Source organism: Lathamus discolor, chromosome 2 (assembly GCF_037157495.1).
Source record: "Lathamus discolor isolate bLatDis1 chromosome 2, bLatDis1.hap1, whole genome shotgun sequence".
Taxonomy (NCBI): Eukaryota; Metazoa; Chordata; class Aves; order Psittaciformes; family Psittacidae; genus Lathamus; species Lathamus discolor.
Window position 1 is genome coordinate 59620571 of NC_088885.1, and position 13072 is coordinate 59633642.

General features: G+C 61.9%; 2 protein-coding genes across 6 annotated transcripts in view; one reads left to right on the forward strand and one right to left on the reverse strand.

The window, feature by feature from the left end:
- The first annotated feature begins 165 nt into the window (after positions 1-165).
- On the forward strand, positions 166-8181 carry LOC136008163 (D-serine dehydratase-like). Of its 3 annotated transcripts, XM_065666991.1 has the most exons (12): positions 166-276; positions 693-848; positions 1620-1900; positions 2483-2669; positions 3452-3573; positions 3660-3849; positions 3916-4021; positions 6061-6190; positions 6268-6378; positions 6534-6684; positions 6767-6912; positions 7659-8181. In XM_065666991.1, the coding sequence occupies exons 1-12, from the start codon at positions 257-259 to the stop codon at positions 7961-7963; spliced, it is 1905 nt and encodes a 634-aa protein (XP_065523063.1). In that variant the 5' UTR covers positions 166-256; the 3' UTR covers positions 7964-8181. The 3 variants fall into 3 exon arrangements, with proteins under 3 accessions (XP_065523063.1, XP_065523061.1, XP_065523062.1); XM_065666989.1 differs by lacking the exon at positions 166-276 and having other exon boundaries at positions 306-848; XM_065666990.1 differs by lacking the exon at positions 166-276 and having other exon boundaries at positions 306-848; positions 6782-6912.
- A 1008-nt stretch (positions 8182-9189) lies between these two features.
- The window catches only part of SETD2 (SET domain containing 2, histone lysine methyltransferase), a 63823-nt gene continuing 59940 nt past the window's right edge, over positions 9190-13072 (reverse strand). For all 3 annotated transcript variants that reach the window (XM_065666995.1, XM_065666993.1, XM_065666992.1), the window contains exons 19-21: positions 10773-10853; positions 10543-10644; positions 9190-9610 (exon numbers count right to left, since the gene is read on the reverse strand). In XM_065666995.1, coding sequence (XP_065523067.1) covers positions 9449-9610; positions 10543-10644; positions 10773-10853 — 345 coding nt within the window. In that variant the 3' untranslated portion in view covers positions 9190-9448. The remainder of the gene's footprint in view (positions 9611-10542; positions 10645-10772; positions 10854-13072) is intronic.

Sequence of the window (13072 nt, forward strand, 5' to 3'; positions counted from 1 at the left end):
CTCGACACCCCCCCAACACACGCACACACACACAGAGGCTCCGCAGCCTGTCGCTGGAGCTGGCAGCCTGTCCCTGCGCTGTCCCAGGCAGACCGAGTGCCCTCCCCTGCTCCGCCCCCCCCGGGGGGGCCCCATGGCCCGCAGCGACCTCTGTCCCCGGCCGAGGCTGGCTGCGGTGCCCGTGGCATCACGTGGAGCGGGCACCAGCGGGGCCACCGGAGCCGAGCCGGGAGCAGCGGCAGCGCCGGGCGGAGGGATGGACGGGCGGACAGACAGGTGGGACCGCGCAGGGGAGGGCTGGGGGCTCGGGGTGCCGGCGGCACCTTCACCCTGGAGGGGCTGTGCCGGGTGCCCTGCGGGCCGGGGGGGACGCCAAGGTCCCGCTGCTGTCCCCACGCCCTGGCCCAAGTGGCACAGGCAGCCTAGGTGGCACAGTCTCATGTGCCCCACGTAGCCCGGCGCCCAGTGGCCCCGTCGCAGGCACCCCTGTGCCAGCTGTCCCTGTTCCTGGAGTCCTATCCCGGTGATCCAGCACCGATATAGGACGACCCTGGTGTGGGTGCAAGGTTTTTAATGGAGGGGGTGCACGCTGGGTAGAGGTGTGGGGGGTGCATGGCCTGGTGCGGGGCTGGCTTCGGGGTGGGTGCAGGTCAGGCTCCCTCTTTCCCCCGCTCCGTGCCCCGTCCCCGCAGCACCAGCACGTGGCTGGGAGCCCCCCTGCAGCAGTTGCCCACCCCGGCGCTGACCCTGGACCAGGCGACGATGCGGCGCAACGCCGAGCGCATGCGGGAGCGCTGCCAGGCGCTGGGCCTGCGCCTGCGCCCCCACGTCAAGACCCACAAGACCCTGTGAGTGTGTCCCCAGTATCTGCCCCAGCACCCCCCCGACATCCGCACGCCCTCTCCCCCAGCAGCCCCCCAGCATCTCCCCATTCTAACTCCCAACATCCCCCTGGTATTCCCCACCTTCCCCATCAGTGTCTCCCCATCCTTCCCTCCAAATCCTCCTCCGGCATCCCCCCAGAGTCCCTCGACATTCCCTCCACCTTCCCCACCAGCATCTTCCCATCCTCCTCCCTAAAATCCCCCCCCAGTATCCCCCCACCGTTCTCTTCACCTTCCCCGCCTGCATCATCCTGATCCTCTTCCCAGAAATCCCCCACCAGCATCCCCCAACTTCACCCCAACGTTCCCCCCACTTTCCCCACCAGCATCTCCAGAACTTCCTCCCCCAAATCCCCCTTCAGCATCCCCAAAAGATCCCCTTAAGCATTTCCCCATCATCCCTCCAGCATCCCCCATCTTCCCTCCCAGTATCCCCCAGGAATCCTCCCCAGCAGCACCCCATCCTTCCCCAAGACTTCCCATCCAACATCCCCGTTAATATCCCCCTAGCATCTCACCAGCACCTTCCCCAGCGTTCCTCCAGCATCCGCCCAGTATCCCACCCAGCATCCCCCATTTTCACCCCCAGCATCCCTCATCCTGCCCCCAACATCTCCCCACTTCTCCCCCCACTATCCCTCCCAACACCCCCCCGATCACCCCAGCAGCAACCCCATCCCCTCCCCACCTTCCCCCCTGGTACCTCCTTAGCGTCCCCCTCTCACGTCCCCCCAGCGAGGGTGCTGAGCTGGCCACCGGCGGCACGCGCCGCGGCATCGTGGTGTCCACCTTGGCCGAGGCCCGGTTCTTCGCGGCGGGGGGCTTCGACGACATCCTGTACGCGTACCCGCTGCCGGGGGGGCGGCTGGAGGAGTGTGCCGCCCTGGCCCAGCGCCTCGAGGCCTTCCAGCTCCTCCTCGACAGCCGCCAGGCCTTGGCCCTGCTGCGCCGGCGCCCGCTGCCCCCCGGCAAGCGCTGGCTCGTCTGGCTCAAGCTCGACTGCGGAAACGGCCGGGGTGGGTGGCAGCAATAGCCTGGCTGAGGGTGCGCTGACCTGACCCGGGGGGGACACCTCCTCTGCAGGGGAGCTGGCACCCAGGCACCGGCCCCCAGGATGCCCAGTGGGGCGGGATGCTCCCCCACAGCTGAGCCAGGATGGGGCATCTAAGACGCTCTTCCCCCACAATAGCACTCAAGGATGTGCCGTGGGGCAGAGGTGGCCCAAAGCCCCATGAGGCAGAAGTTCTTCCCTGTGAGGGTGGTGAGGCCCTGGCACAGGGTGCCCAGAGAAGCTGTGGCTGCCCCATCCCTGGCAGTGTTCAAGGCCAGGTTGGACACAGGGGCTTGGAGCAACCTGGTCTGGTGGAAGGTGTCCCTGCCCATGGCAGGGGGTGGAACTGGGTGAGCTTTAAGGTCCCCTCCAACCCAGTTCCACACTGGTATTTTTCTATGATTTCAGTCCCTCCCACTCCCCCCATTTTCACGCACACCCAGGACGCCCCATGGTGGTGATGCCCCATGTCCCCTCCCCATCCCCGCCATCCCTCCCAAGCCCCCCACCCCAGCACCCACATCGCGACCCTCCTTGCACCCTGCAGCCGGTGTGCGCCCCACAGACCCCAGTGCCATGGCCCTGGCCCGGGCCATCGCCGAGGAGGCACCGGAGGAGGTGACGCTGGTCGGGGTCTATGCCCACTGTGGGAACACGTACGGCTGCCGCGACGTCCAGGCCGTCCAGGCCATCGCCAGGGCCACCACCAGCGCCGTGCTCGACTTCGTCACCGCGTGAGTGCCCGAACCCAGGCGCCAGCAGCGTTAAGGGGTATTCTGCAGGGGGGGGGATGTCTCCATCCACACCAGGGCCCTCTCTCCAACCCCATAAAGCCCCCGTGGCTGCTTGTAAATACAAATGACCCCCATAAAAGGTGCCCTACAAAGCCCCCCCGGGGAGCTGGAGGAGGATGTTGGCGGCTCCAGTCTCCTTTGATGTGGCTTTGGTGGTGGGTTATGACCTGTGTCATTGTCCCCCTCCTCCTTGTCACCCTTTTGTTTTGCATCCTGGAGGGAATTGCTGCCGGATGGTTCCTGCTGAGGAGGTGGGGCGAGGTCAATGGGGTCCCCTGGGACCCCCATCGCTCCCGACACAGGGATGTGCTCCCCAGTCCCAGCCCAGCCGGTTGTGGCACTGGTTTGTGATGGGGAAACTGAGGCACGCAGGGAAACCTCCTGCCCCTCCAGTCCCTCCTCATCCCCAAATTTTGGGGGGCTGCTCTGGCATAGCTGAGGCTCCCAGGTACATCTTGGGCTGGCCCCGAGCACATCTGGTGGGTGCTGCAGCACATCTAGAGGGGTCCAGAAGCATCGGGAAGGGGTCGCAGGCACACCAGGACAGGTGCCCTGGCATATCAGGGATGGAGGGGAGGCCTGCCCTGAGTGGGGCTCTCTGGCACATCTGGCTGGCTCCCTTGGCCGTCTGGGGGTCTCCCTGGCACACCTGGGGCTCCTTGAGGCATCACCACCTCTGGTGCTGCCCCCCAGGGCGCTCAGCAGGTCCCATGTGCCCGCAGGCTGCGGCAGGCGGGGGTGCCGTGTCCCCAGGCCAGCATCGGCTCCACACCATCCTGCAGCCACCCGGTGCCAGAGATGGCCCAGCTCACCGAGGTGCACCCGGGCAACTACCTCCTCTACGGTGGGTCAGGACGGCCCCCCCAGCCCTGGTGTGACCCCCTGCGGTGGGATGCACCCCAGCCTGACCCGGGCACCGTCTCCTCCCAGACCTGCAGCAGACGCTGCTGGGCTCCTGTCTGCCGGAGGAGGTGGCCATCCGCGTCCTCACCAGGGTCATCGGCCACTACCCGCACCGCAACCAGCTGCTGGTGGACTGCGGGTGGGCCGCCCTCAGCCTCCATGGCCGTGACCAGTCGCCCGCGGGCTGCGCCGCCATCGAGGGGCACCCCGAGCTCCGGTGAGCACCGTGGCGGGACATGGGGGGAGCAGATAAGGGGGGGGATGTGACAGCGTGTCCCCACAGGCTGGTGGGGCTGACGCAGGAGCACGGGCAGGTGGGAGCCGTCGATGGACAGTTGGATTTTGGGCGCTACCCGCTGGGCAGCATCCTGGCTCTTATCCCATTCCATGTGAGTATCGATCCCATCATACCCTGCCATGCCCTGCCGTGGCTCAACATTCCCACCCGCCACAGGCCTGTGCCACCGCCGCCATGCACCCTGTCTACTACGTCCACGCTGAGGGGAAGGTGGTGGAGCTCTGGCGCCCCGTCCGCGGCTGGTAGGGAGGAGAGTGGGGAGCTGAACCCACACCGAGACCCTGCGCCTGTGCCAGCATCCTGCATCCATACCCCAGCGCTGCACCCACGCCAGCATCCTGCATCCGTACCACACTGCTGCACCTACGCCAGCATCCTGCATCCTTACCACAGCGCTGCACCCACGCCAGCATCCTGCATCCATACCACACTCCTGCACCCACACCAGCATCCTGCATCCATACGCCAGTGCTGCACCCACGCCAGCATCCTGCATCCATACCCCAGTGCTGCACCCACGCCAGCATCCTGCATCCATACCCCAGTGCTTCACCCACGCCAGCATCCTGCATCCATACCCCAGTGCTGCACCCACGCCAGCATCCTGCATCCATACCCCAGTGCTGCACCCACGCCAGCATCCTGCATCCATACCCCAGTGCTTCACCCACGCCAGCATCCTGCATCCATACCCCAGTGCTTCACCCACGCCAGCATCCTGCATCCATACCCCAGTGCTTCACCCACGCCAGCATCCTGCACCCGTGCCAAGGTCCTGCTACTCCCACACTGAGCCCCTGCACCCACACTGGGGTCCTGCATCCACGTGTGGTGCTGCACCCACCCCGAGCCCCTGCACCCACCCCGGGGTGCTGCACCCCAATACCGAATCAATAAAGCTGCTTCTCCCACTGGGAGACACTTTTGCTCCGGGGCGAGAAGGGGGGGAGCGGTGAGGGGGACACTCAGCGCAACCGGTGGAAAGCGGCCCGCTCCGGCTCTGTCTGGGCCGGGCCGGTCCCGGTGGGGCCGGTACCGCCGGGCTGGCCGGGCCGGGACCCGAACCCTCAGCGACCCGAACCCAGCAGAGCCGGGAGGGGCGGAGCCCAGCACGGAGCCCCCCGCCCCTCGGCTCGCAGCCAATGGCGGAGCGCCCCGCCCGGCCCGGCTCGGGCGGGGGGAGCCGCGCCCAGCCCCGCCGAGGCGGACCGGAGCGAGCCGAGCGGAGCCGGACCGGACCGAGGGGAGCCGAACCGAGGCGGAGCGGAGCGAGCAGAGCCGGAGCGGATCGGAGCGGTTCGGCGCAGATCGGCTCAGCTCGGCTCGACTCGGCTCGGAGCCCCCGGGGCCGGGCCCGGGTGTCCGCGATGCGGCGGGGCCGTGCGGGGCTGCCGGGGCCGGTGCTGCTGCTGCTGCTGCTGCTGCTGCTCTGCTCGGTGCGGGCGGGACCGGGCGGGATCGGACCGGGACCGGAGCGGGGCGGGACGGGACGGGACGGGACTCCCCGGTACCGCTGTGGGACCCACCGGTGCCCCGTTCCACTTCCCTTTCGTTGTGTTTCTTTTGGGTTTGTTTTACTTTTTTCGGGTTTATCTCAGTTTTGTTCATTTGAGGTTATTTAATTTCTTTGCATTTTATTTTACTTCGTTTCATTCTATTTCACCTGATTTAATTTCATTTTTATTTCATCCCCTTTCACTTTATTTCTTTTGATTTCATCTGATTTCGTTTTCTTTCTTTTTAGTTCACCTCAACCCATTTTATTTCATGATTCTTTTTATTCTTTACGTGACGATTTACTTTTTTCCTTATTATTTCCACGGGACTTCCCAAATCCATTTATTTCCACTCATTCTTTCTTTCTATTTAAACCGATTCCCCGGTTCTTCACCCCAACCCGCTCTCTTTTATCCTCCCCCTCTTCCCAAGCAGTGGTACCCGCGACCCCACCGCCCAGCACCCCTTTACTCCCCCATCCCGAGTGGGACCACGGGGTGCCCCAAGACCCCACCCCGCGGTGGGGAGCACAGCGGAGGTTTGGGAGGGCTCTTGGGGGGGGGGCTCCTGGTTCCCCCCCCCCCCCCGGGGCAGGAAGGGGGCAGATCCTGATGCCGCCCCCCCCCCACATAGGTTCCGGGTCGCGGCGAGGAGTGCGGGAGGCGGACGCTGGCGGGGGGGTGCTGCACCCCGTGCCCCCCCGGGTTCGGTGTCTCGGAGCCCTGCGGCCACGCTGACACCCGCTGCCAGCCCTGCGCACACAGTGAGTACCCCCCGGCCCCCCCGCACCCAAACCCACCCCAGCACCCACCCGCACCCTCTCTCCCCCCCCCCCCCCAGACCGGACCTTCTCTGCGGTGAGCAGCGCGGAGGAGCCCTGCCTGCCCTGCACCCCCTGCCCGCTGCCCCCCGCGAGGCCCTGCACCCCTGCCCGCGACACCCTCTGCACCCGTGAGTGGCACCCGGGTACCCTCTGCTCTGTGTATGTGTGCAGGATGGGGGGGCCGTGCCTCAGTTTCCCCTCTGAAGGGGGCACCGAGGCAGCGGCCGGGCAAACGGAGCTCCCCTCACCTTTGGGGGGGGGGGTCTCCGTCCGAACCCCGCAGATGAGGAGCTGGTGACGGTGGACCCCTCGCCTGCCCCCCCTGAGCTTGTGTTGCCACCACCGGAGGCCAGCGGTGAGGACATCATCCCCGTGTACTGCTCCCTCCTGGCCGCCGTCGTGGTGGGGCTCCTGGCCTACGTGGCCTTCAAGTGGTAGGTTTGGGGGGCACAAGGGACAAAGACGGGGCAGGGGGGAGCAAGACCCCGGCACCCCGGGTGACCTGGGCGCGGGCAGCTGGCGCACATGCAGGCAGAAGCAGCAGCTGGCCAAGGCGCGGGCAGGGGACGTGGGGACGTGCCCCGAGGGGGAGAAGCTGCACAGCGACAGCGGGGTCTTCCTCGACACCCATAGCCTGCAGGAGCCCCACCAGCCCGGCAAGGGTGAGCACCCACCGCCCACAGCGCGTTTGTCCCCCAGTGCCATTGGGATGGGGTTGGGGAACGCCATGGCTGGGGTGGGGATCAGGGCGCTTCTGCCCCCGGGAAGCATCTGGATGGGGTTGGGATGCTGTTGGGAGCACCACCTTGGCCCAGGGAGCATCCATATGGGTTTGGGGTGCCACCATGGCCTGCAGAGCACCCGTATGGGGTTGGGGTGCACCTAAACCCGAGGGAGCACCCATGTGGGGTTGGGAAGCATCCCTACCTTGGGGTTCACCTGGGTGGGCTGGGGAGAACCCATGCCCCAGGGAACATCCATACTTTGGGAGTATCTGCACAGGTTTTGGGGGGGAATCACACCCCAAGGAGCACCCAGGTCAGGCTGGGATAGACCCACACCCCAGGGAGCATCCTGATGGGGTGAGGGTGCATGTTTGCACCAGGGAGCACCCAAATGGGGTCAGGGAGCACCCACATGGGGTCAAGGAGCACCCATGCCCTGGGAAGGACCAAGAAGGGGTTGAGTAGCACACAGATGGGGTCAGAGAGCATCCAAGTGGAGCTGGGGAGCACCTGTGTCCTGGGAAACACCCAGACGGGGCTGCGCAGCATCCCTGCCATGCGGAGCACCCAGACGGGGTTGGGCCCCGCTACATCCCTCTCCCCAGAGCTGGCGGCACCTCCAGCACGGAAACGCCTTTGGGTGCTGGGCAGGGATTTGAGGTGCCAGCTCTGCCCCCTCGCAGCTCCCTACCCCGAGGGGCACCCGCTCAGCGCGGTGCCGCCGCAGCGCCAGGAGGAGCTGGAGCGGCTGCTGGAGAGCGGGGGTCCCGGCGGGGACTGGCGCAGCCTGGCCGCACGCCTGGGCTTCGGCCCCGAAGCCATCGGCACCTTCGGCCGGGGCCGGGCGCCCACCCGCACCCTGCTCAGCGCCTGGGCCAGCACGGAGGGGGCCACGCTGGAGAGCCTGTGCCAGGCGCTGGGTGCCATCGGCCGGCAGGACGCGGCGCGGGGCCTGGCAGGACCCGGGGATGCCACCTCTGCCGTGTGACCAGGGACACCAGGACACCGACGACTCCTCCTGCCAGAGCTCTCTGGGGTTTTCTATGAGTGGGTTTTGTACTTTTCCAGGGGTGCTGGGGGCGGGATGGGGACAGGGATGTGATTTGGCGGCCCCAAGATGGTGGCTGTGGGTGGTGGTGGAGGGTGGGAGATGGGGGACGCGACTGGTTCCTGCACGGGCACATTAAATGTGTCACTTGTGTGTCACCAGGATGGGTGTCCTCAGTGTCCGTGCGTCCCCACAAGCGCGTGTCCATGGGATGCGTCCCTTCAGGCGTTCACGCGTGCCCCGGTGTCCATGTGTCCCCACACAGACGTGGCAGTAGGATGTGTCCTCAAGCTTCCGATGGTCCCTGGGTGTCTGTGTGTCCCCACCAGCGCCTGTTCCCATTACATGTGTCCTCAGACGTCCACGAGTGCATCTCCATGGGATGTATCCCCCTCGGGTGTCCATGTGCGTCCTCAAGCATCCATGAGTCCTCAAGTTTCTGTGTGTCCCCCACAAGCACCTGCCCCCGGGATGTGTCCCCACGACCAGGCATTCACGTGGCCCCAAGCTATGTGTGTCCCCACACACCCCACACCTGTCCCCATAAGGACAGCGGGGGGGGGGGCACTGGGGAGGGACACCACCACCAAACACCTCAGGAGTGGCACTGGGGGACATTGTGTGACAGAAAAGAGCCATTTCAGCCCCAAAACACGCACGGGCAGCTCTGCCCCGAGCTGGGTCACCCCAAAACCTGTCTAAGAGCGAGGGGGGACAGACCACCCATTTCCCTACCGGTGCCACTGGTAGGTTGTATGTCCCCCTTCCAGGCCTGGCCATGCCAAACCTCTTTTGGGTCCGGGGCCGGTGTTGATTTTTTGTCATTTTTTCTTTTTATTTAATTTTTTTCCCTTTTTTTTTTTTTTTTTTTTACATAAAAAGTTCCGTAAAAATTGGATAAAGTAAAATGATTGAAGCAGTAAAATCAATCTTATCAACATAGCGCGAGGCCTGCCGCGAACCCGGGGGCAGCCCCGCTCCGCGCTATTTACAAGGAGAAGAGATTAAACCTCGCGGAACCAAAAGTAAAACCGAGGAACCAACCAGGGAAACGAAATAAAAAGCCAAGAAGTAAGAAACCCCCAAACTATCCTTACAAAGTGTTCCCGTGGGATCGGCACGTCTTGGGCTAGAAGCGGGATGGGGAAAAAAAGGGAAAAACAAAGGAAAAATTATCCATATATTCACATATAGGTTAAAATATAATACAGAGGTTGGTGGTGCGCCCGATGGCAGCGCCGGGGTGAGGGAGCCGGCTTGGACCCGGTAGCACAAACCGCTCCTGCTGCAGGGAACCGAGTTTATTTCCTTTCTCTGATGAAACCCAAAGCGAAATCAAAGGAGGAAATTCACAGGTTGGTGTTTAAGGGGGTGAATCCTGGCGGAGTCGGGGTATCCCGGGGCTCGGCGCGGCCGGAGCGGAGCTTACTCCAGGTCCGTGTCCTCTTTGGGTTTGTAGATGGCCCCGAACTTCTGCATGTACTTCTTGATGTACTCCTTCGTCTTGTGTTTCACGTTCTCGTTGCACTCCAGGTCCTCCGGGTTCTTGCAGTATTTCAGCTCCTTGTTCATGACTCCGTGAGTCAGCTGCCGGGGGAGGACAGGCAGGGAATACTCACCGTTATTCCCGATAACGCACGTCCCAGGGGCTCCCTAAGCCATTCTGTTACCATCCCCTACATTCTGCTATCATTCCTCAACTATTCACTATTATTCCCCTAATATTTGCTATTATTCCCTAAACATTTCCTATTATTGCCCAATATTCCCCATGTATTTCCTGATACTCCTCAAATATTGGCTATTAGTCCCCAGCTATTCCCCAAGTTATTTTGTTATTATTTCCCAAACATTTGCTATTTTCGCAAGTATTCCCCAATATTCCCCATATATTTGCTATTATTGCAAATATCTGCTACTGCCCCAAATATTTCCTGTTATTCCCCAATTTTTTCCCCAAATATTCCCCACGTGTCCCCAATATTGCCTAAATATTTCCTACTGTTCCCCTAATATTTTCTATCTTTTCCCAAATATTCCCCAAATATTCCCTAAATATTGCCGAAATATTTGCTATTTTCACCAAGTACTCCAATATTCCCCAAGCATTTCCTATTAATCGCCAAATATTCCCCCAATATTCCCTAAATATTGCCGAAATACTTCCTATTTTCACCAAGTACTGCAATATTCCCCAAGCACCCCAATATTCCCCAAGCATTTCCTATTATTCCTCAATATTCCCCTAATACTTCCTATTATTCCCAAACGCTTGCTTTATTTTCCCCACAAATATTCCCAAAATATTTCCTATTATTCCCAAACCTATTTTGTTATTATTCCCCAAATGTTACCTACTTCCCCCTCCAATACTCCCTATTACTCCCCAAACATCGGCCGATTCCCCCGACACCACCATCTTCCTTCCCTTATCCTCCCAGACGCGTGGCAGAAGGGGTGACCCAGCCGCCCCGGGGATGAAGGGGCCATCCCCCCGTGTGCCCCCCGCGTGTCCCCACCTTGCGCGCCAGATGTTTGAAGTCCTCGGTGGTGGTGATGCGCCCCACCTTGCAGTCGGGTTTGCGGTACGGGTTCAGGCACTGCACGATGAACTGCGACATCTGCGCCAGAGGAGAACAGGATCTGGCCCTGCCCGCGCTCACCAGCCCCAGGGCAACGCGGCCCCGAGGACCCAGTGACCCCCTGCATGGTGACAGACCCCCCCCCCCCCGGCACTGGGGACACTCACTTCTTTCCTGAACACCTCCTTGCTCTTCTTGGCCAGCTCGCTCGATGTGTCCGCTTCCGCTGTCTTGGGCTTCTTGGAAGACTGGAACGGAGGGAAGGAAGAAGAGGATGTTCGATGCTGCCCGGTGCGAGCCAGGATCACCCATCCCTGTCCCCACCTTGAGCACAGTAATCCCCCTGCCCAACCCTGCCCCACAGCCAGGCAGGCAGCGCACGCTTCCCTGCCTTGTCCCAGTGAACTTCCCACACAGGGCCAACACGCAGGGGTCCTGGTCCTGGTGGACTTCCCAGCCCGGTCCCAGCATGCTTCCCAGCAGCACTCCCTTCAGCCCAGCTCAGGCACCCTTCCAAGCGTGGTCCCGGTGAGCTTCCCAACCCACTGCCGGCATGCTCTCCACCCCAGTCCTAGCACACTTCCAAGTCCATTCCCAACAAAATTCCCAGCCCAGTCCCGCTGAGCCTCCCAGCCCAATGCTCACATGCTCTCCAGCCCAATCCAGGCACACTTCCCAATCTGCTCCTGGTGAGCTTCCCAGCCAAGTCCCAGTGTGCTTCCCTACCCAGTCCTGACATGCTTCCCAGCTCAGTGCCAGTGTACTTCCCAGCCGGATGCTGGAATTCTCCTTACCTCAATCCAGGCATGGTTGCCAGCCTGCTCCCCATGAGCTTCCCAGCCCGCTGCTGGTGTGCTCCCCACCCTGATCCTGGCATGCTCCCTAGCCCCGTGCTCCAGCCCAGTACCAGTGCACTTCCCAGCCTGATCCTGGGACGCTCTCCAACCTGGTGCCAGCGCACCCAGAGTGCTCCCCAGCCCAGTCCCAGCGCGCTTCCCAGCACGCTCCAGCCACACTGCTGGGCTGGGAGCACAACCCCCTGGGAGACGCAGGGCCCACTCCTCGCCCTTGTTTTCTTTGGGAAAAAAAGCTGGATAAAGGGTGAGAGCTGGTCCTGGGGAGCAGGGCTGTTCGGGGCGGGGGGGGGGAGCCCTACTGTGTGGGGAATTATCTTTACCTGGAGATAAGGGGGAAGCATAGGTGGCCCCCTCCCCATACATCTCCAAATTACCAGCACAACAATCATTTGCAGGGATGGATCCAGCCCAGCTGCACGCCCAGGGGAAGGAAACACTGTCCTGACCCCACTCTGCGGGCTGATGGAGCAACATGTATTCATCCCGCTAACCAAGGCCATGGCTCCAGCGGAACCATCCCCACTGGAGTGGGGAGCAGCGTTGGAACCTCGTGCTGAAAGCACTGCAATGGTTGGGACTTTGCCAGGGAGGATTTACAGTGGATTTTAGGATCAGGGAATGGTTTGTGTTGGAAGGGACCTTCAGAAGTCATCTAGGCCAACCCTCCTGCAGTGACAACTGGATCAGGTACCTAAAGCCACATCCAGCCTGGCTTTGAACGTCTCCAGGGATGGCGCATCTACTACCTCTCCTTAGCCACAATCACGGAAGGATAAAGGTGAATTTTAAAGGGATTTCTGACTGTTCTCCTCAGTACTAATCCCACAGAGCACAAACATGGCTGACTTAATTTGCCGCCAGCGGTGGCACCCCGGTGAGCATCCATACATGCCAGCCCTGTGGGCTTTGCCTTCCAGCCCCGCGACCTTCTCAGCTTCTAAGAAAATGGAAAGCAGGATCTCTCCTCTGGCGCTGCTTTTCGGGAGAGGTTTGGGCATGGCAGGTTATCCTGACTTGGATTTTAAAGATGGAGACAGCAAACCACCTTGTTAAAGGCTCAAAAGGCTGGGAGGAGATTTGCTCTTTGGAGGTGGCTTAGTGCTTCTTTTAACTAAAAACACCAGGTTTTTAAAGTACTTAACACTGAAAAAAGCAGGATCCAGCCATCCCACCCCTTTCAAATCCCAAAGACGTGCCTGGCCGAGGCTGGAGGGCAGAGCTGCAGAATCCCGTGAGCAAACCACTGCGGCGTTTAAATCAACCCTTGACAGGGAGGTTTTACTGCCCAGGGCTGTCCTGAGCAAGCCCTGGTGTGTCTCTGGGCTGGCTGCACATCAAAGCTCCTCGCTCCCTGCCCCGGGGCTCAGGCAGCAACATCAAAAGGCCAGTGATGGGGAGCAGATGGCTCCCTGCTGGCTCCCGGCATGGCACCGGCTCCGGCACCAGCACAGTGGAGGCGTCATCAAGCCCTGCCACCTCCCATCACCAAGACCTTCACCATCCCCGGGACCTTCTCCATCACCAGGCCCTTCTGCATCTCCCCAGCACCTCCAGCACACCCCAGTTTCTCTTAATTCCCCTAAGACAGCACAAAGGAGGAGTGATTTTCT